General features: G+C 46.3%; 1 protein-coding gene across 8 annotated transcripts in view; it reads right to left on the reverse strand.

Moving 5' to 3' along the window:
- Positions 1-841: 841 nt before the first annotated feature.
- VWA3A (von Willebrand factor A domain containing 3A) overlaps positions 842-22,990 on the reverse strand; it is a 53,669-nt gene continuing 31,520 nt past the window's right edge. For 4 of the 8 annotated variants that reach the window (XM_017673168.3, XM_073215457.1, XM_073215461.1 and 1 more), the window contains 17 exons: positions 19,372-19,446; positions 19,012-19,156; positions 18,361-18,556; positions 16,288-16,358; positions 13,819-13,971; positions 12,706-12,796; positions 11,934-12,041; positions 11,274-11,371; positions 10,300-10,437; positions 9,289-9,397; positions 7,399-7,543; positions 6,470-6,614; positions 5,925-6,076; positions 4,980-5,103; positions 3,675-3,772; positions 3,417-3,486; positions 842-3,225 (listed from right to left, as the gene is read on the reverse strand). In XM_017673168.3, coding sequence (XP_017528657.2) covers positions 3,432-3,486; positions 3,675-3,772; positions 4,980-5,103; positions 5,925-6,076; positions 6,470-6,614; positions 7,399-7,543; positions 9,289-9,397; positions 10,300-10,437; positions 11,274-11,371; positions 11,934-12,041; positions 12,706-12,796; positions 13,819-13,971; positions 16,288-16,358; positions 18,361-18,556; positions 19,012-19,156; positions 19,372-19,446 — 1,903 coding nt within the window. In that variant the 3' untranslated portion in view covers positions 842-3,225; positions 3,417-3,431. Of the gene's footprint in view, positions 3,226-3,416; positions 3,487-3,674; positions 3,773-4,979; positions 5,104-5,924; positions 6,077-6,469; positions 6,615-7,398; positions 7,651-9,288; positions 9,398-10,299; positions 10,438-11,273; positions 11,372-11,933; positions 12,042-12,705; positions 12,797-13,818; positions 13,972-16,287; positions 16,359-18,360; positions 18,557-19,011; positions 19,157-19,371; positions 19,447-22,990 lie in introns of those variants that run through there. The other 4 variants (XM_073215460.1, XM_073215458.1, XR_012122281.1 and 1 more) reach the window with 4 other exon arrangements.

The following is a 22,990-nucleotide window of genomic DNA, read 5'->3' on the forward strand; positions in this document are numbered from 1 at the left end:
CTGCGTGCTCCCGGCGCTGCGCCCGCGAGTCTGGGTGCCGAGCCTGGGCTCTGGGTCCGCCGCTGCCTCGGGAGGGGACGGGCTGGACTCCGGGACCGCCCCGCGCCCGCCCCTGCGCCGCCTCCCCCTCTCGACTGACTCGTGACGCGGGAAGGCCCTACTTCTCTAGCGAGGGGACCTGCAGGCGCACACAGCGGGGAAACTGAGGCCTGCCGAGCAGGGGTATGGTGCAATGGACCGCGCAAAGCCCCTGCATGCCGGGCCCTGTCCTGCCCGCGGTGATCCCAGAACCCCAAGAAGCAGTGTTTACTTCCCCACACAGTCCTTTGTTCAGCCTGCCTTCCTTCCCTCCCTCCTTCCCCTCTTCCAACTATTCATCATCCCACCTCTTCTTTCATTCATGTCTTTGTCCATTCATCCATGCATCATTCTGTCATTTCACCTACCAGTCCAGCCTTCCATGCATCCAATTAATTCATAAATCTTTACTCCCTTCCACCCGGATATCCACCTACCCTTCCTTTCCTGCATTTCTTCCACCCATCTCTGGGTCCATCTATTCCCCCATGCCTTTTGTTCCATGTCTGATGGGTGCTTCTTCAGTGTGACTGCCTTTCACTTGCACTGGGGACCCGGATGGATCCCACCATCCCTGGAAAACTCCTTTGCAGGTGACAGTAGCAGAGGGGCAGCCATGTGCCTGAGAGCTGATTATAACTGAGGCCCCAGGTGCTGTGCAGTCAGACCTGGTTACTTTGGTCTGAAGAGGCTACTGGCGTAGGTGAGTGTAGAGAAAAGAAAAACAGAATCTTAGCCAGCACATGCTGTATGCCAGGTGGTAAGGTATCTTGTTTAATCCTCACAACTGTTTTAGCCCAATTTTAGAGGCAGGAAAACAGGTTGAGAGAGATGAAAAGGGGCTCAGAGTGTGCTTGGAAAAGGCCACGGGGTCTGGCTGGGCTTAAATCTTGGCTTTGCCACTTTCTTGCATGTGTCTTTGGGTAGCTACAAGCCTCAGTTTCCTTGTCTGCAAACTGGAAATGGTGGATGCTTTACAGTTGTTACATTGCCATTGTCAGCTGATGGCTGACAGGTGCCTGAAAAATGTTGAACATGGTTACCTGCCCAGGTGGCGTTCAAGCAATGGTAGCTGTTATCATCATTATGAGAGGCTGGGATTCAAACCCAGATCCTGTGCTTCACCACTTCACCGACTCTGGTCCATCCTTACATTCACAAAGATTAGCCTCTTCCTGTCCCACCAGCAGGGCCAGAGGACTCATATTACTCCTGCTTGTTGGTGGTGTCTTGCTAGGAACATTGCAGACATGATTAAAGATGAGGTAACATAGAAGGGGTCCTAATCCAGTATGACTGTTATCCTTATAAAAAGGGAAATTTGGACACATACACACAGGGAGAGCATCATGTGAAGACCGGAGTTTTGCTTCCACAGCCAAGCAACTACTAGAAGCCAGTAGAGAGTCCGTGAACAGATCCTTTCTAGCTCCTTCCGAGGGGGCATGGCCCTGCTGGTATCTTCTTCTCAGACTCTAGCCTCCTGAACTGAAGACAATAAATTTCTTTTGTTCCAGCCACTCAGTTTATGGTACTTTATTACAATAGCCCTAGCAAAGCAATATGGCCCCCACAGGCCATTTTCTCTGTGTTTGTAGAGGTGGTGCAGAAGGGCAACTGTCTGAGACAGTGACCAGACTGAGATGCCCTGTGGAGGTACTGTGGTCACTGCTGCCTCCCTGGTCCCAGCATGCAGCCTGGCCAAAGTCAGGGCTTGTCAAGCCTTAGAACTTGTCAAACAGTTTTTTTTTTTTGGACTTGATGATTTTTTCCTTATGTGTATACCAGTGTAGCCACCACCCAAATCAAGATATAGAATATTGACCAATATTCTGGCTTCTGTCACCAACAGTAGTTTTGCCTGTTCTTGAAATTCACATATACGGAATTACATAGTATGTATTCTTCTGTGGCTGATTTCTTTTGCCCAATATTATTCATAAGACTGATGCATCTTGTTGAATATAGCTTCAGCTCATTAAAAAAATATGTGTGTAGTATTCCTCTGTACAAATGTATCAGTTTGTCCATTCTACCATTAATGGACATTTAGGTAGTTTCCAATTTTTGGCTCTTATGAATAAATCTGCTATAAACGTCTGAGTGTTTTGTGGAACTTATGTACTTGTTTCCCTTGGAGTAGAATTGCTTGGTCATAGAGTGGGTATGTTTCACTGTGGTAGAAATTGCCACACAGTTTTCCAAAGTGGTTGAACTAATTGACATGGCCCCTCCCTCACCCCAGCAATGCATGAGAATTCCAACTGCTCTGTATCTTGATATTTTCAGTCTTTTTATTTTCAGCCACTCTGGTGGGTGTGTAGTGGTATCTCATTGTGATTTTAACTTGAATTTCACTGGTGGGTAGGGCTGTTGAACACCTTTTCATATACCGATTGTCCATTTATACCTGAGTCTTTCGTCCCTTTTTTAAAATTCTAGAGTCTTTTTATCTTATCAAAAATTTACACATACACACACAGACACCAATGATCACTTTAGATTAAAAGTTATTTTGATCCTATTAAATAAAAGCAATTTTTCTCTTGTCTTAGAAAATGACCCCAGACCACATGATACAGGACACATACATTTTCATATGTATGCTGGGCCCCCTATTTTCACATGCTTGACCCGAGCATTCTCTGGACTGGGCTCCAGAGCAGACTTCAGCTCAGTTTGGTTGAGCCAGGGGCAGGGGAATGGCAGTAAGATTCACCTGTTTCCTCTTCCCTGCAAAATGTATTGAATGCCCATTGTCCCCATGGACCAGGGTGGGTGGGAAGCACAGAGCAAGGGGCCCAGGGCAGAAACAACCCCATATGGTTATTTTCTACAGGTGGGCTCCCACAGCCAAGCTGGATGCCCAGTGTTTACTGCGTGTTTGCCAGGTGGCGGGTTCTCAGCACTGAGAGATGGGTAGGACACCAGCTTCATCCTGAGGGAGCTCACAGTCAAGAAGAGGAGTTGACAAGGGAGCAAGGAGCATGACCTGTGTCATAAGTGTCACCTCTGTAAAGAGCGATGTTTGGTCAGGACACTGTGGCAGGAAGGCTGGAGCTCCCAGCTCTTGATGGCTTCCAGGGACATCTTCACAATGGAGCTGATGCCTCAAAGAGCTGTCCTTGAGGGATGAGCATGAGTCACCTGGCAGAGAGTGGCAAGAAGGACATTCCAGGCAGGGGCTCAGTACAGGGATTCCCAGCAAGTGAAAGTCTTGTGGCTGGACTGTAGGGTGTGCTGGGGGACAGGGCATAGCTACTAGTATCCACAAAACAGCACACTGCCTGGCCTTTGGTGGGCACTAAAAAAGTGAAGAATCGATCCTCTCACCTTACCTTGAAAACAAGTCTCTAAAAAAGAGCAACTTCTGGTTCTGCACTGTTTTTCTTTTTCTGGAGTTGGGACCTAGTAGACAGGAGATGAAGGAATATGGTCCCCCCGAATGCCCAGTTTTCAGGGCCTGGAGGGGAGAAGCAGGGCAGGAGCTCTCAGAGCAAGGGTGCCATGACCAGGGTGGGCCATGTCTTGGTAAGGCCCAGGGTCTGGGTGGGCTGGAGCCATACTGCACATGGGAGGGTTGCTGATGGCCATACCTGAAGGCCTTGGCCTGACAGAGGAAGCTCCTGGCCTTGGCAATCTCCTGGGCCAATCTCCTCAAATCATCTCCTTCAAATCCTGGCAGCATGGGATCCTTGAAAAGGGGATATGAGCACGAAGTTAGAGCCATTAAATGGATGTGACTTAAAAACTCAAGATCTCAGACGAGTTTTAGAGCTAATTAAATGCAGCCTCCCACCCAGTGTAGGAAATCTGTGGGCCTCAGTTTGCATGTCTCCAGGGACAAGGAGCTCACCACCTGCCAAGGAAGTCATTCTGCAAATGGGACACTTTGAGATAAGATGTCTGAGAGTCTAGGGAGAGGGTGGTGGCAAACCAACAGGGTCTCTGGACTTCCTGAAGTCAGTGCCTCTCTGCCCAGGAGAAGAGAAGTGATATATACTCCATATCGCACTGTTATGATCCCACTGTGCACCCAGAAACTATTCAAAGAAGCTGATGTGATTAAGTATTAAACTGAGAACTTATACAATATTGTCACATTTGTTTTCCTTTGTGGTGAATATTCATCACTTTTACTTGTTTTGCTCTCTGTAGTATTTGTATTGTTCCTTGTATTTTCTGTTCTTTGTATTATTTGTCCCTAGAAGAGGTACTTGGATAAAGAAGTCATTCAAAGCACTTGACGTCAAAAATTATGCTTTGTCTTGTGACACTTTAACCTCCAAAAAGAAACCTGGAATTCTGATTGGTTGTCTTACTTGATAATTTGTTGCCTTGGACTGTTATAATTGATAGCATTATATCCCTAAAAGGATAAATAGGTGCATAATTTTTCTGTCAGATCAGAAAAGGGTCATTTGTACTTTCCTCTTACCACACATGTGTGATGGAACCTATGACTTTACCACATTTATTACTTACTAGATCCTTTGATTACCTGATTTTCAATGAATTTCACACAGGGAGACCACAATATGTAGGAATTAAAGTATAGAGCTTAAAAGCTAGATGTCTGAGTTCCGGCTTAAGGTATATTCCCAAACCTTGCTGAGCCTGTTTATTCATGTTTAATGGATATAATAATGGTTGGGAAGATTAAATACTCCATGAATGTAAATTGTTCTATGATTAAATGACACCCCCAAGCTCTGCTTCTTTCACAACCTTGAGGAGGGTCAGCCTAAAAGGAAAGCAGTGGGGAAGTGCAGCCCTTTCGAACCAAGAGACAGAGTCTTACAAGAGACACAGAGACCTTTTCAGCTAGAAGGAGAAAACCACGTTGCTGACATTTCATTGAGCCATTTCAATAGACCTCACTCAGTAGCTGTGCAACCTACCCTTTCATCCACGAAGTCTTTGGTCAAGAGGCCATGAATTTTGAAGAGTGTGTCCTCACCAACGGGGCAGTGGTAGCGGCCCCCTGTGAGGGAGGCCAGATTTCTCAGGAAGCTAACCGCTGCCCTGTGGGCAGAGGAGCAGAGGTTGGGGCAGACCCACTGACTGGCAAGACAGTTCCCCACATGCCCCCAGCCCATGGGGAAGTCAAATCTGTGGAGCAGTGAGCCTTGGACCCTGAGGGTCTGTGCCATGGGACCATGTCAGCCACTGCTCCAAGCCCACCTCCCAGCCAGTTTATGGGCTGCTGCAGGAAGTGGTTTCACTGTGTTAGTGTCACCATTAGGCCCCAACTCCCTGAGAGCACAAGGCCAGCATGCTCTGGCCCCTTCCCTTTGTTGGGCATCTATCCAGGGCCCACTTTGTGTTAGGCCTGGATGGGACACAAGTGTGAACTTTATGGAGCTCATGGTTCAGACAGAGAGGTAGAATAGGCACCTATGTCATCACTGTTCTGCCAATGGTACTGTTTCTCAGAAGAAGCTGGATCTTTCTTGTCTGATACAGGAGCTTTTATGGTGATTGTTTATAAAAACAACCATAACAATGGTACTTTAAACTCTTCTCCCCTACATAGTCACAACTGTGCTTCCAAGACAGATCAGGTGGCGGATACAATGGGTGACTGCAGGAATTGGTTCAAATCTGTTTCCATGCTGGAGAGAGTCAGGAGAGTGGGCCCTGCTGATGGGCAAGTTGGGGCAGGTAGAGGGGCTTTCATCTGGTATAACGCCTGTGCAGGCCCTCCTAATTTCTGGCTTATTGACCAGGGCTCAGGAGAGATCAGGGTCTAACATGAATCCCTGTATTAGGTGAGGGGCCCAAGCCAGGCTCCTCAGTGGCCATGGGAAGGGCACACAGCTTGGCCCCAGCTCCTTGCTGCCCACCTGCCGCTGCCGTTCAGGGAAATGGTGTGCACTTTCACGTCTCTTTCCTCCATGACTCTTTTGACCTCACTTAGAATAAGGCTGCAGCTGGTATCCGGCTTCCCGTCAGTCAGAAGGTACACTCCTTCCACATGGGGAAAACTGAAAGCTTTCTGAAAGAGTGTGGGCAGGTTGTCTGACTTAGGGTTAGGCGCTAGCCACCAATGGCAAAACCAAGGCCTGCTATCCCCAAGGAAAGGTGTCTGAATGGAATCCACCGACTTGTCTGAGAGACTCCCCTTCAGGCTACCACAGTCCAAGGGAGTTGCCCAGGAGGAGGAGCATGGCCTATGTCCTAGCTGTTAACCCCAACCAAGTCACTTAACCTCTCTGAGCCTCTGTTTTTATCTACACAGTGAGAACAAAGAGAATCCCTTTCTCACTGGGTTGCTGGGAAGATGAAAAGAAGTATCACTCAGTAATTCTAAAACATCATGCAATTATCAGCATAGGGGGTGATGGCATTCCTGTTCTGCTATGGGGCCGTGTTCAGCAGTAGAACTTGCCAGCAGTGCCTGTAAGACTGAGGTGCTCCCCTGAGCGTGAAGGTGGGTCACCCATTGCATAGCCTCGTGACATGCTGCATCTGTGGTCTCCACCAGGGTGTCTTGCCATGGTTGTAGGCCCTCTGCAAAGCTGAGCAGGTTAAAACTGAGAAGGTGGGAGAAGAAGTGGGGGTCAGAGAAGGGGAGAATGAGATGGGTTAGCACTTGCCAGTCTATACTGCTTTCCACGAGAAATAACCCCTGTGAGGTCTGCTCATGCTTATTGGTGAAGCCCCTCACAGTGAATGCTGTGGCCCCTCTGGGAGAGGGCTGGGAAGAAGGCACACACTGAAGATTCTGGATGCACACAGAAATAGGTTTTAGTCCCACCTCAGCCACTTACTGGTTATGTGATCTTTGGTAAATTACCTAACCTCCTAGTTTCCTTTTCTGAAAGCTGGGCATAATAAAAGCAATACCTCATAGGGTCACTGTGAGGACTGAATGAACTTATGCATGGAAAGTGCTCAGCACACAGACAGTGCTCAACAAATGTTTACTCTTCTTAATATTATGGTAAGGGCAGGTCCCAGCCTAGGACCAGAGTCTCCTGCTGTCTCCTTAGGGTCAACCCTTCCAGGTAGAGAGAACAAGCAATCCCAAAACCTCTTAAAAAGTCAAGTTCAGCTATAATCCACAATTCAAGGCTACCTGGTGGCTCCTTTGCTCTGCTTGTAATTGTCCCAGGGCCTGAGACAGATTTCTAAAAACTGCTTTACTTCTGCAGCAGAATGCAGTGTTCTTTTCTGCCCAAACATGCTATTCAGAAGAGCATTTCAGAAACCAGGCTCTTTGGAACTGTGAGGACCGGGTGCCTTTGGCCAGGGAAGCCCTCGGAACTACCCCTTTGACCTTCCTGACCCCCACCCACTTCCACCCCTGCCCCTTACCTGTCACAGTGCTTCCGCAGCTGCTCCCAAATCAGCAGAATCAGCTCTGTCTTCACCTGCTGCAGGTAGCGGCCCATGGACCCTGACGTGTCCAGCAGGATGCACACTTTGCTCTCCAAAATGGCCCCAAACAGTCGGCGGCTCCCTGCTCCAAGTTGGGTGGGGGCAGAGGCAGAGGCAGAGAAGGAGTGAGGGGTGGCTCCCCCTGGGTGGTTTTCCTCACTGTAGGTGACAAGTGGCTGGCTGGTCCGTCTTAGGAATCAGACAGTGGAAACATTGCAAGCCATCCAGCCCTGTCATTTTACCCTCTGAATCTTCTCTAACTCTGCCTGATTCATCCACCGTCATCATCACCACCCTCTTCCTGCTGCCTGAATCCTTCCCCTGGGCTACTACTAGGTTACCCTGATTCCACTCCATCTTCTCGACAATTTATATTACACCAGAGGGATTATTGCCAATGCTATCTTGATCACTTTATTTAAAACTGTATAATGGCTTCCCGTGGCTCTTAGGATAAAGGACAAAGTCCAGGTCATGGCCTCAACTCTCTGGGATGGTCTCACCCTCAGCCATACCAGCCACCTTTCAGTCTTTGTACTCAGCATCCTCCCTGGCAGCACCTCAGTGGTTCCTCTCTTTGCCTAGGTAACATCTACTCATTCTTCAGATCTCAGCTTAAATACCACCTCCTCAAGGAAGACCTCCGTGATCTTCCTGCCCAGGCCCACTGCCCCATGCCTGTTTCCTTCCTTCACTTGTCACCATTGTGACATTGGGCTTGTGTGTGAGATTCTTTGTTTAATGTCTTTCCTCCTAGGCCATATGCTCCATGGGCTGGGGACCATGTTAGGTGCAGCGTTCCACCATCTCCCCAGCACTCGGTGGGAGAGCAATACTTATTTGTTGGATAATGAATGAGTGACTCAGTGAAGAACGTCCAGGTGTGTTTGGAAGTATTGGATGGTGCTGGGGTGTATGTGAGGTGGGGGATTCCGTACTACAGGAGGAGGCGCCATGTCACTTATCTTTAGATTCCTCCCAGTGGCAAATGGGGACTGGGAATGGGGAGAGGCACACAACCTCTTTGTCCCCTCAGTCAGCCTCTAGCCTGACAACTACACCTGGAGCTTGTAGCCCCTCCAGCAGGTTTGGAAAGCAGCAGTCATCCCTGTACCCTGCTGCCCATGGGCAGTTTCACCAGGTTCTACTGCAGAGAATTGGACCTATTGAATTAGCACAAGACCCTGAGTGGCTCACACAGGGAACTCTACAAAACCCTCTCTTCTTCCTCCTATTGTCCCAGGAACCCTCAGGCTCCAAAGCCTAAATACCCTCCTACCTAATTCTAGCTGTTTGCCTGCTTTCTGGGACTTGAAGTTTCAGAGCACCTCTTGATATCAGCCTGCCCTCCTCTGAGATGTGAGCCTGACACTCCTCAGCCAGTCCTGTCCATTCGCCTTCCATGGAGGGGCCTTGGTGCACTTTGTAAAGAAGGCTGAGGGGATTCTTCTCCATCAGGACCCCCTCCCATATCTACCTTTATGGATCACCAGTGCTGGGGCCCAATCAATACTAAACTGAGTCTCTAGAGGGTGAGTCCTCAGTCACAGCCAGGAAGGAAGGCATGGAGCATGGCCTTCCAGGACAGGCCTGGACAGGCCTGGGCTCTTGCTCTCTTTGGCCCATGCTCTATCTTCCTGCAATCCAGCACCTTGTCTGACCTCAGAACCCAGAAGTCGTGTTGTACCTGGATGACCCTCCTGCCCTCATCCCTGACCTGATGCCTTGTGTGCCTGGCCTGGGAAGGACTGACCCTGGGATCCCTGGAGCTGACCTCCCAACTTCCTCTCATGCCCCTTCACCCTGCAGGCCAGCAGGCAGGCTTACCCGACAGCAGCCACTGCAGCCTCTGGATGTAGCGTCTAATCACCTTCTCCAGGCACCTGATGTATGCTTCTAGCTCTCTGGGCATCCACTGAATGTGTCTCACCATGCCCTGGATTCAGGAAAGCGAAGGCAAATTTCCCCCATACCCCCATCATCCATTGAAATAGTGTAGTTCACTGTGGTTGATAATTTCTAAAACATCTGTTAGGCATACATGTTTGTTTGTTTAGAAGCTTCCTTTTATTAAACTACTAAATCACTAGAGGGAGTCAGAATGATGGTTTTGTGGCAAATGTGGTCATTATAATAATAAAAACCATAGTATCTCCAAATTTTAAAACATAAAACTCTTAATGATAGGATGGGAAGTCCATAAATTTCCAACTAAAAGACAACCTCAGATGGAGAGGGGGGCAGGATAATAAAACTCCCATAAAACCCTTCTGGTGGGTAATCTTGAATGTGGTGGCTATTTTTAGCTTTCCCCAAAAAAGGGCAAAGAGAGAAAATGGGGTTCTTTTGAAAAGCATTTTCAAAAGAAAGTTTTTAAAAAGATTCCCATTTGTACTAAATGTACTTGTTCTAGTATCAAAACTAGACATTACCCTCAAACTAGAAAGTAGAGAAGAGACCCCCTCACCTCCTGTCATGACCCCTGTTCCCCACCATCCTAACAGGACCACTGTCAGTATTAGGGCACAGAATTCTTACTGGTGAGTTCTTCAGCCACTGCCCTATGTTCTCAGCGGTTGTTTCTAATTCTTATTCCAAGGAGCTCTTCTAACCCTGGAATGTGATCTCAGGCACTCTGAGGGGTTGGCTTTTCTTCCTACAGGATTCTGCATCACCCAGTCCCTGAGGGCAGTCCCACTTGGGGGATGGAGTTCTTAGAAGCAGGATTAGAAGCCACCATGCCTACCTTAACATGGAGTTCTCCCCAACACACACTGCCATTTATGGCTGTGAAGAGACAGGAATTGGGAGAGAAAAACAACAAGAATTATGACTTACATTGATCTCTATGCTGGGGAAGTTGCTGCAGTATTTGGCTGATGCCAACCTCTGTGCTGACTTTTGATGAGTACAAATGGGACCGATGTATCTGGAAATCTGCATCTTCAGCTTTCTTAGCCCATAATTTGCTATCCACTTTAGAATAAAGGGAAGAACTATTATCTTGGGCAATTCAGGCTTAATTGAATGGTTGTCTGACTATTAAAATCTCATATTCAAAATCTGTCTTGTGTTTAAAATGTGGGGTTTGTAGGTTCCCACTGAGCATCCATCCCCTGAGATTCCCTCCCCTGTGCTGGGGAGAGATGCACAAGAAATATGGGGAACAAGAGACAAAAGTTACTAAGCACCTGCTACTCTCTAGTCTGGTGGACAGTGTTGTTTTCTCCAATATCCACTTCGACCATCTCCCACAAAATTTAAGTGGAAACCCCTTACTGATCTAAAGTTCAGACTCTAAACCAGTTAGGATAATCTCTGTCTCCTAGTCATAACAGGAGATAAGAGAAAGGGCAGGCTAAAGGCAATCAGGTGTGGCATCCAGGACTGGCCCAATCAGAACCAGGCTCAGACTTGTATTGAATTGTTGCAGGAAGATGTTCTATCTTGTGGATATGAACAAGAAGGGGGATTTCTGTCGCTTGCAATTAAAAGGATATGATGCCACCAAGTACTTTACACAAAATACATTTCAATGAGTCATCAATTCTACTAGACAGGTACAACTGCCTTTCTCTTACAAATGAGGACATTGAATGTAGCTAAGTGGCGTGCCCAAAGTGACCCACCTAGAAAGTGGCAGACCCAGGTTGCAAGCATAGGTCTTTTTAAACTTTCCCTATATGCCACATGAAGCGGTCATTCTAAGCAGATTTATCCCTGCTTAGAAGTATGCCCACTCTCTTAGAAACAGTGGTTGGTGGAAGAAATTATTTTTGTGCGGGCATGTGCTGGTGCAGACAACTTAATACCTCTTGACTTGAGCAAATTATATCCTTTCTGGGCAACTCAACAGAAGACATAGACCTTCTTATGACCCTTCCTTGAGGGTACTTCTTGTACACCGAGCCTGGAGAAAGAGGGTAAGGTTACCTTGTACTCCTTTCTTCCCTCCTCCCCATCCCTGCTACTGCTCTCTTCTTCGTGTCAATTTCCCTGTCAATCAAGTCAGTTGTAAAATTCTCTAAGTGTGGTCGGCTTAGAGGTAGAGGGGAAGCTGTTAGGAGGATCAGGGGAAGCTGTTCTGGGACTGCCTGCCTCCACACCTCAATGAATAGTTACTGGGATTTGTACCTTTGCACAGCAAGCAATCAGGCTTGCCAAGGGCACTCATCTCCACTCCCTCCCCAATCAGCCTCAGAGCTGAGGACACTGCCCTTGAGGATAGAATGTGAGTTCTGCATGCAGGGACCTCTGGAGATCAGTTACTGATTTTTCTTACTCTCTTGTCAGTGTTAAAACTTTCCATGTCCATTTCTCTGGTTTGGGAGACTTTACTGGTTGGAGGATAGTCCTGCTCCAGAGACACTGCTACCCAAGTCCTGGGGCAGCCGGAGAGGTCTGCCTCCCTGGGGGCCTGCTGATCCGACAGGCCCCACAGGGTCCAGAAATGTATGAGGTCTCCAACTTACCCACGGTATTCCCTTTCTCCATATAAAACAGTGAGAGAGATGTCTCTGCTTTCCTCGACTTGGTCTTCCTGTGTTCTGCTGTCCCATCTTTCACTGGCTGGGCTACAACTGAAGGACATTTGGCCCATTGGCTGAAGCAGCCTCATGGGTTCCCGGTGAAGCTGCATAGCTTGGCTTAGAGACTTGTCAATTTCAGCTATGCTCTGCCCTCAAAATGGGGATCCAAGATGGCTTTGAGGTCCACCCTGAGTTTTCTGGTCTCCGCTGGATCAGTAACAGCTAGAGCTGCCATTTACCAAGCCCTGATACCCACCAGGAATGGCGCTAAGTGCTTTCCTTACCCTGTGCCATTTTATCCCCATTCCCTGGTTTACAGATAAGTAGGACTCAGTCAGTGAAAGTGGAGCAAAGATTCCACCCAGGTCTTGCTGACTCCAGAACTCTGCTCTGACCCACTCTGCTATGTCTTTAACATTAGAAATAAGATACATGGTTTTAGGGTCTATGAGTGGAGTAGTTTCATCAAAATACCAATGCCCTGTCATGACCAGTTGGCACTGGTCATTATCCTTGGCCCCTAGACCTGAATTTATTTATCACTAAAATGGAGAACTAATAGATTGTCTGTCACAGAGGATTGATTTTTGTAGGCTTTAAAGAGGACAGTCTTAGCAGAAGGGCTGGCACATGATCAAGACTCACAATCGTTATTAATACATGTCTCAGCTGTGCTCAGCCCTCACCCACCAGCCTGACTGCAGCCCCGCCTTACCTGGTGGGCTGACTGCTTTACCACTGAGTGGGTGCCACGGCAGAGTTTTTGAGGGTGCACTGTTCTCTCTGTCAGGGTCATCTTTAAGGCTCTAGAAAACAGACTTTCCCATTAGTGGCCAGTTTGGTGGCAGGCAGTATCCTAGTCACCCATATCTCAATCTGTCAACTAAGAACTTTGCAGGGAGGCACCTAAGGGAGTGGATGACTCAGACATGTTTGCCAAATCTCCAATGGAAGATTCAGAAGAGACTCTGGGTTTTGAGGTGAAAAAGCACAGGGGTGAGGGTGGTGGTGGTGGTGGTGGTATGGTGTGGTGTGGTGTGGTGTGGTGTGGTGTGTGTGTGTGTGTGTGTGTGTGTGTGTGTGTGTGTGTGTGTGTGTGTGTTAATGAGAGAGAGAGAGAGAGAGAGAGAGTGAGTATGCTAGGACAGCTATGGGAATCTGCCAGAACTTTCTTCACCTGCCCCTCTTCCTACTGGACTGGGTTTTCTGGGCTCCAGAATGTCAAGCAACCATTCAGGTAACTTTTGTAGGCATCTCAGTTTTAAGGGAGGAGTCCCCTCATTACTGGTACAACTGGAATGTGGTGATGGTTATACAAAGTCCCTGGGGCCCTGGACTACCTCACTCCTCTGGGTGAGCTGCTGTGAAAAAGGGCTATTGCTGCCACCCCGGGGAGCCCCCAGTCCTGGCTTCAGGAGGCCTGCTTGAGGCCGTGGCATGGCCTAAGCCTCTTCACACCACATCAGCTCAGGAACCACTGAAGGCCCAAGAAGCAGACCTGAAGATTCTGGGGTCTCATCCCAGAATTTGGGAAGGCAGAAGAGGGTGATGTCTCTGGGCTGGCTCCTGGAACCCGGTAGAGTTCTTTGAATGAGGGCTGTGTGGACAGAATCTCTGGGAAATGCAGCCCACAGCTGAGAAGCAGGTCCTTCAGTGGTGCTCCACCCCCTGGGGGCACCACAGGACACTCACCACTGAGCACCCTGCCCCAGCCCTGCAGGCCCTGGGGTCTGGGGCCCTGGCTCAGGCCATTTCAACATCTAGGAAAGACCAGGAGACAAGGTGGAAACAAAATCCTCTGCTTGTTATTAGGGAAGGGGAGTCAAACCATTCTGGCCACCGAAGAGGCTGTGGGCTTGGAAGGACAGAATTTCTTGGGCTGACTTCTTTGCTTGAGCATCTTTGGCTTTTCTTTCAGGAGGCCTGTACTTTCCAGTTCTTTTCTGGACTGGTTCTTCAGGGAGGATACTAGTAAGGCACACTGCAATGGGGATGGGGAGGGTTAGCAGCACCCCAGTCATGGTGTGTGTCCAGGCGGGGGACAGACACACATACATGCACACACAGCAGAGAGGCTGCATCTACTGGGGCCTTTGGACTCCTCTTTCTGTACCTAGCATGACTCCTGGGGCCAACTGCACTGGAGATCAATCTTATTAATAATAAGTACCATGTATAGAAGGCCTGGGATGCATCAGACACTTGGCTAGTTAATGGCCGGGGGTCTCAAACTCTCTTGCCAACAAGACATCGCAATTATGCTGGTAGGGCAAATACTATCTTATTCCCATTCTACAGATAAGGAAAGCAAAGCTCCTTGATTTTAAGGGACTTGCCTAAAGCCACACTACTAGTATGTAAAGGACCTTCCATTCAAACCCAGGTGGGTCTGTTTCAAAGCTTGTGCTCTATGTGGATCTGGCATCCTCACAGGCTGGTCCCTAATATCCAGAGCTGATTCTGGATGCTGGCAGAATAGTAGTATAATACTTGGCTCCTTTTGTCTACACATTTCTCAACTGCCTGAGAGTTTCTCCAGTAATTATTCTCAGAGTACTAGAAGATACCATTGAGTATAAATACATCCTAGGAAGGGTGCCCATTAAGACTTTAAGAATGAGTTTATTGGGACTGATGTGCACTTGAGAAAGGGTAAAAAAAAAGCGAAAGAGAGGCCCTTTCAGGGAGAAGAGCTAAGGCATGGTAAGGGAGGGCCACAGATCTGCCAACCAACAGACATGGAGGAAAAGAATGTGAAGATGGGCCCTGCCCTCCCAGGGGTTCACAATGGAGTTGGGGAGGTGAGTCACCCTGCAAATGGTGGCAACTAAAATGGGAGCCAGGCTGAGTCTCCTTCCTACCCCACCTTGACCACAGCCACTGACACACTCTATCCATCCCTGTGGCTTGAGCTGCTTCACATCTGTCTTCAACACTTATCTTTTTCCCCCTACCTGAAGGACACCCCCACTGGTTATCTCACAGGCTCCACAAACTTGCCTTCATCCCAGGCCCACCCTCCCTGCATTTCCCTGGGATCATTTCTCATTTTCTCTTTCTTGGTTAATGGCACCCCTGTTTCCATGTGCCCCCAGTGAGGAATGTAGAATTACTCTGGGATTCCTTCTTCCTCACCCCCTACATGCAATCAGCCACAAGTCTGGTCAATTCAATCTTAAATATTCTCATGCCTATTTCCTTATTTCCATTCTCATTGTTCCTGTCATGATTTAGCCCCTTTCTTCCTCTCTGATTTCACCTTGAACTGCTCTAAGAAAGTAACATTTTAGTGACTCTTGAATAATAAGGAGCAATCCCCAGACAACCAGGGAGGGGAACAGCAGGTACAAAGGCCCTGAGTTTAGAAATGAGCTTCACGTGTACAAGGAACTCAAAGGAGGCCAGGATGGATAGCACACAGATCTAAACCAGTGACTGACAGAAAACCCCATTTTCATCTGAAGGCTTGAGAGTCTGTGGATCAGGACATGAGGGAAGCAGGTATGGGATGAGCCATGTCCCCTAAAAAGACATGTTGAAGTCTGAGCCTCTGGTATCTGTGAATGTGACCTTACGTGGAAATAGGGTCTCTGTAGATCTAATTAAGATGTAAGTTAATAAGGTCATACTGGAAAAGGGTCGGCTCTTAATCCAGTATGACTGGTGTCCCTATAAAAGACAGACAGAGAGGGAGGAGAGCCACGTGAAGCTGGAGGCAGGGACTGAGCTGTGCTGTCACAGGCCAGGGAGCACCAAGGGCTGCTGGTGACAAAGACTTGTTCCCTGACAAAACTGTCACTAGACTCCTCTGAGGCCTCTTCTCAACTAGACTTTGACTTTGACCTGCTAAACCCAGTTTTAGCAAAGAAGCCTGTTAAGTCAGTTTAGCAAGAATCCCCCTACCCTTGATATCTAATCGTTCCTCTTAGTGATTTTCTGTCCACTGACTCTCACTCTGCTCATTGGCCATAAAACTGCAGCTGTCTTTGCTGTATTTGGGATTAAGTTCCATCTGACCCCTGCTGCAGTAGTCTTGGATAAAGTCTGCCATGACATTTTTAACAAGCATCCAGTGCAATGTTTTTTCTTTAACACTGGTCACCACCAGAAGAGGGAAGGAGGGATTCTACCAAAGCCTTCACATGGCCCTCTGACACCTTAATTTCAGACTCCTAGTCTCTGAAACTGAGAGAATAAATGTCTATTGTTTTAAACCACCTAGTTTGTGATACTTTAGATGGCAGACCCAGGACACTAATACAGAAGTGTAGTCATTTGCCCCACACCTAAGGCATACCTTTTGGGAGTAATTGAGAGCCTTTTCCATCTCAGACATGATGGCATTGATGTCATCACTTTCATAAATACCTGGAAACAAAGCACATTGTGAGCATGGAAAAGGGGTATAGATCCTAGAAAGCATCCATATCTGTACACATGAGGTCCATGTAGAGGTGACCTGAGCCTGCAGGGCAGGGTGGGGTCTTCATGGGCTGAGCTGACCAGCCCCCAGCCCTACACTGTCCAGGGGTGATGAGGATGGGCACTTAGCCAACAGTTGCTAGTCCAGTGAATTATAAGACCCACCTTGGGATTATCTAAAGTATCTAACATCTGTAGTGAACACTAATGACTTATTTGAGAGGGACTAGAGTGTAATGACCAAGAAGACAGACCCTGAAGTTGACCTGCCCGGGTTCAATTCCTGGCTCCATCACTTTCTCCCCAGGGTGTTTTTGGGCTCTGTGTCTCTACTCCCCCATCTGTAAAATGGGGATAATACTAACCTACTTCATAGGGTTATTGTGATGAATGAATAATAGTGTATGTAAACTGCTTAGAATGGCTCCTGGCATATAGTAACTATTTTGTAAGTGTTTGCTGTTTATTAGTAATAATCACCAATAATAACTTAAATGTATATGCCCAGCACTTTTCATGGAAGAGCTGGGAATCAAGGCCCAGAGCTCCACACGCAGCTGTGCCACTGACTTTGCAACCACCTCATGTCCTTGGGACTCATTATTTCATCTGTGATGCACTAGTGTGTCCCAAACCTCAACCACTCCCCTCTCACTGTCACAATTTTGTCCTATCTCATATCACCTAAACCATTATTTACTTCATATTTTTAGTTAATTCACTTTTATTTACTTAGAAGTATATATATGTAATATATATGAGATATAATTAACATAACATATTCAGGTATACAATATTTTGATATTTGTCAATATTGCAAAGTAATCATTAAAATGTCTAGTTCACATCCTTAAAAGTTAAAAAAGAAATTTTTGTCACCTGCTGACAACAGAAAGCTAGCATTTTTAATAAAATGCTAAAACTAACAAATAACTATTTAGAGGAGGAAGAAAACATTTTCTTCTACCTGACTGGATTCTCCAGCTGGGGACATGGAAATTAAACTGACAAAAGACAGAATAATAAGGGAAAAACAGAGTTTAGAAGTGTGAGCAATATGCCTAGGTGCAGGGGAAACTCAGTGATGAATAACTCCAAGGGCATGGTTAGAACTTGGTGCTTATATGGCACCTCAACAAAGAGCAATGCATTTGTAGAGAAGTGGTAAGACAGAGGAAGGGGACTTAGGCTTTTAGGAGCAATGAGAAGGAAACTGTATGGGTGGAAATAACAGAAGACAAGGGTTGTTTTAGTAAGGTTTGTTATATACATTCCTGTGGTGCTAAGTCTAGAGTTGTCTCCAGTTGTTAAGAGTCTAAGAGTCATCATCATCTTCCTGGCACAGAGGGGAGGATGATGCCTAAAATGGAAACTTATGTCTTGCTTTTAGGCAAGTGAGGGGCAGAGGGTGGGTAGGGAAGAGTGCTTTTTTACCATTTGTTTCTCAATTGTCTTCAGCTCAAAATAGTCCTTACATCAAAGTGGAATATTTTGGGGTGGCATATCCTGATCCCCTACAACTTTCACACACACAAAAAAAACTGTTCTGGGTTCCACGTACAAGTGTCTTGCCAACAACCTGCTGTGAACATATCACCTTTTGTGAAATGCTGAACTAAAGGACCTTTAGGGTCCTTTCTAGCTCTGATGTTCTAAAACATTTTTAACTAGCTTTACTTTTTTGCTTCTTTGAAAAATTTTGGGGTAAAATATACATAAAATTCACCATTTTAACCATTTTTTTAAGTATGTGGTTCAGCGGCACTAGGCACATTCACATTGTTGTGCAGCCATCACCACCATCCATTTCCAGAATGGTAGTTTTACATTTTAAAATGGGATTTTCACAGGCTGCTTTTCTGGAATACATCTGTTGGAATAGGCAGCTATATTGGTACTGAAACAACTGGAAAGAAAGAGGTGGAGGGACCAGCCAAAACTCACGCACCTGTGTCTCCAAACCAGTGGAAGCGGCCGCCAGCAGCCCGGGTGACCTCCCTGTAGGCAGTGGCCGTGTCGGTGCTGCTGGCATAGCAGGCAGGGGGCACAGTGTCCATCTGTGGCTCGCCCATGTAGAATAGACACACGTTCAGCTGGAGATTGCAGCCCCCACAGGCCTCAGCCATGTAGGCGCTGATTATGGGCTGTTGGGGAGAGAGGGGGAGAGGCCCACAGCTGAGGGCTCTTGAAGCAGCTGGTTTCAGGTCAGGCCAGCCTAATTGGCTTTCTTGAGGGCCTGCATGTGCCTAGTCTAGTACTTGGCACTGAGGATAGAAAGATCAATGAGTCTGTGTCACAATTTCTGTTATTATCTTAATAAGGTTTGGCTGGGAAGCTGGACCTGAGAGGTTGGTTATACCGAGTGGTCTGTAGATCAGCAGCATTGACATCCCCTGGGAACCTGTTAGAAATGCAGACTCTCAGGCCCCAGGCCAGCCCTTGGGAAACAGGATCTGCCTTTTGATATCCCAGGTGACTCTTCTGTGCAGCAGAGTCTAGTTTGGAAAATCATGCTGGAGAAACCAATTGCCAGGTGTCCACCTAGGGGTAGATGCAGGGTCGCAGGGGATAAGGGGTGTTCAGGTCATGGCCTACCCACCATGTCCTGGTCAGGGATGCCCCCCGTGAAGAGGTAGATGCCCTGTGACTGGTGTTTGTCTTTGTCCTTGAAGTCCACTTCCACGGCCTTCCGCAGGGCGCTGAGGACATTCCTGCTGCCCCCACACTGCAGTGTCAGGGCCCACCTGGGAGTCAGGGAGAGTCATGCTGATGGAGCCCAGCTGTGAGCCCGGGCAGGAGAAGGCAGGGAATGAAAGGCAGTTGTTTTCTGATTGATGCCCATGTCTGTTGCAAGGAGGGATTCTAGAGAGCTACTTCCCAGTGGAGAGGGGGACAGAGCAAACAGCACTGCAGAGGCTGCCCTCAGACCCAGCAGCTGCAGTCCCTGACAAACACCTACCGCCAGGCACACTGTAAGCTGTCATGGCTCACGGCAACCATCTTTGGCCTCCAGCTTTCAATGGTGCTCCCAAACCTTAGAGGGAAGGAAAGAGGGCTGGTTCTTAAGTAGGAGAAATATCCACTGTGCACCCCAGCTCTTTTGGCTTCCCAGGCTTTTAGTAAAAAAATTATGGTTACCCCTGAAGAGGTTAGTATGTCACCATCCCAGGTCAGACATGAGATTTCCTTGCTGGTCACATGTCCCAGTATATTCACAGTGCGAGCAGAGCTGGGGCTCTCAGTGGGACAGGACCAGGACCTGCTGTGGTCAGACTTTCTCCAGATGCATTGATGGGAACATGTGCTGCCTCCCTTTTCCGTGTGAACTTTCTCATCCCCCCAGGGAAGGAGTCATTTATCCCTTTTTAAACATCCCTAGCACATATTTTTCACTATCTGTACTATAATTTCAAAAAATGCATCATCTCATTTTCCCCATGAGACAGAATTTAAATCCTTGAGAAGAGGATTTATTTCTTTTTTCAAACACATTCCCTCTATGGTTCAAGATTGATTCTACCACCTGGGCTGTGACTTCATCATTGCCAATGTCCTCTGAGACTTTGCCCATAGTTACCTCCCTGCCACTCACATTCCTGTCTTCTGCTTTCTTCTTCCCCATCATCTCTGTGTTTAAACCTCTCCATACCTAAAAATAATTTCCTCCTTCTACTGGGGTCCACTCTACAAGCTACTTCTCTCTCTTTCCCCTTCATGGACCAGCTCCCTGGAAAAACTGTGTCCCACCACCTCCTCATCTACTTACTCCTCAACCACTGCCTTCAAGCTTCCATCCTGGGGGCTTGTCTGGCCAATACTAACAACGGCCTCCTATGTTTACTCATGAAAATAGCCACTATACTTGGATAATAAATCCACTATTATAGTTTGATAAAAATTGTAACAATATGCAGAGAATGAAAATTCCTCCCTTTTTATTCCCTAGAAAAAATTTTCTGTTAACTTTTTGATCTACAATCTTTTGGATTAAAAAAACTGCATTGGTGAATACATATTTACAGAAGGAGGAACCTATAGCATATACTACTTATAACCTGCTTGTTTCCTTTCTGTGGGACATACCAATGACATTTTCTAAATGCACTCACATACATCTCCTTCATTCTTTTGAATAGTTGCAGAATACTCCACTGTCAGGATTATTTTGCAGGTTTTACTGATGGTCATGCTTATCCATTACTAGAACTCTGCACTGAACATCCCTACCTTTGAAGTTATCTTTGCACATTCATCTTTGTATTTCCTTCAGATAATTTGTAAAGGCTTAATTGAAGGATTTATATACACTTAAAGAAAAAATACTTAAAAAATTTAATACAAGAGCTATACCAAATTATATTTCTACTAATAGTTTCCAAGAGCTGTCTTTACATTATATCATCACCAGCACTGGGCATTACCAATCTTTTAAATATTTGCCAAACTGAATTGCAAAAACAATTTATCTCATTGTTTTCATATCCATGAGCTCTATTGCCAAATCCAATGGATTCTTTCCTTCTTCCTTCTTACCCTTCCTTTTCTGCTTTTGCAAAGAACTGTTTCTTTCTAAGACCCTGCTCTCCTTGGCTTCCCAACATCACTCCCTCCTGGTGTTCCTTCTACCGTTTGGATTGCTCCTGTCTTGTGACCCATGGGTGGGTCTCGTCCTTTGTACCCTGCAAACATCATACCACGCCAGTTCTGTCTTTGGCGGTCTCTCTCCCTTCCCATCTCTGTGGGTGCAATTCACACATGCAAAACACTACTGATTCCTTGTAAACTCTTATTTCTTGGCTAGAACTTCTAACTGGAGTTCCTAAAAGGGCATCTTCTGAAAATCTTCAAACTCTATATGTTTAAAACCATCTTCCACTTCCAAAATCTGCTCCATCTGGGCGTTCTTCCCTTCACACTCCCTCTTCCCCTAGAGCCAACAGTGACTGTAGTTTATGGATTCTGCCTCCCCGGAACCTCTCACATGAATCCCTTTCTTCCATTTCCATCACTTTGACTAAAGCCCACTCCCTCCTAGTACAGACTATTGCAGTCTTTTAACTGGTCTCCTTCCCTCCAGCAACACACCCCTTCATTCATCCTTCACAGTGTGGCTTGAACATTTTCAGATGCAAATATGATCATATTATTATGTTGCTTAAAATCCTTCAATGCCTATATGTCCTAGGTATAAGAACTCCTGAGCATGTCCTATATAAATCCTCAATTAGCTGTGTGTGTCTGTGTGTGTGTGTTTTGTCAGGCACAATCTCTCTCTCTCTCCCATATCCATACTGAACTACCTGATGGTCCCCCAAAGTTGTGTATTACCTCACACCTCTGCATCTCTGCTCATACTGTTCCCTGCACCTGGAATACCCTTCCTGCCTATTGCCCCCGTTATCCCCATGTACTATGCAAACACCTACTCATTTGTCAAGACTCAGCTAAAGAGTCACTTCCTCTATGAAGATTTCTGACCTTACTTACCCAGGTATCCTGCCTTCTATCTATTTCTATAGAAAACAGTTCATAGCATTTATTTCTTAACATGCCTGTCTCCCACTACTAGGTCATAAGTTCCTTGAGGATAGAAATTGTGTGGATTCACTTACAGCCCCCCAGCACCTCACACAATGACTGGTACATGGCAGGCTTTCAATGAAGTTTGTGGAATGAATGAATGGATGGATGGGTGGATAGATGGATAAATGAACGAAAACACTGCCTAATATGTTCCTCTAAGCATTTTTTCCCTGTAGAATTTAGTAAGGAAAGATTAGGCTTTGGTACAGAATAATATCTAAGACTAACTGCTGATTTAATAGGTTTAGGATATGCCCTATTTGATGTGAAGTTGTGTAAAAATGAATACTTTACATGGGTTCCTTTTCTTTTCCTCTAATTAAAATGGTGTGTAACTAAAAAATATATAAAACTATATATTTAAATTATATATAACATTATATATTTAAGTTTATATATAACTTAGTTATATTAAGATAAAATATGTATGTCATAACCATATATTTAATTTATATAAAAATATAATTTAAATGTTATCATATATAATTTAAATATATATTATATATTAACACTTAATTTAAATGTATATGTTATATATAGTTAAAAATGTAGAGTTACATATATAATTTAAACATAAGAGTTATACACTTAAGTTATAGATAGTCACATATAATTAAATTTGAAAATGGAATCCTAAATGTTTGGAATCTGTGGCTTGCTAGAGCCAAGCTGGGAACTAAGACTGGGGCATGCCTAGGAGCCCTTCTTTTTCTCATTTGAGTTTATAAGCTTGGTAGCCAAATGGGGCAATGGCTGAGTTACTTTATCCTGGCTGATCAAGCAGTATGCTTTGGGGCCACTTATCTTTGCCCCAATGGGACTGTCCTGCAACTATTTAATTATTCAATACCCCAAACAAGATCATTCAAATCAGATAGACCGGTGGCCATCCTTCGATGCTGGGTGCTGGTAACATGTCATGCAGTGACCTACCAGAAACCTCAGCCCCCCACGGCCCCGAACACACACGGCCTCCCCCTGTGGGAACGAGGAGC

This window comes from Manis javanica, chromosome 10 (assembly GCF_040802235.1).
Source record: "Manis javanica isolate MJ-LG chromosome 10, MJ_LKY, whole genome shotgun sequence".
Taxonomy (NCBI): Eukaryota; Metazoa; Chordata; class Mammalia; order Pholidota; family Manidae; genus Manis; species Manis javanica.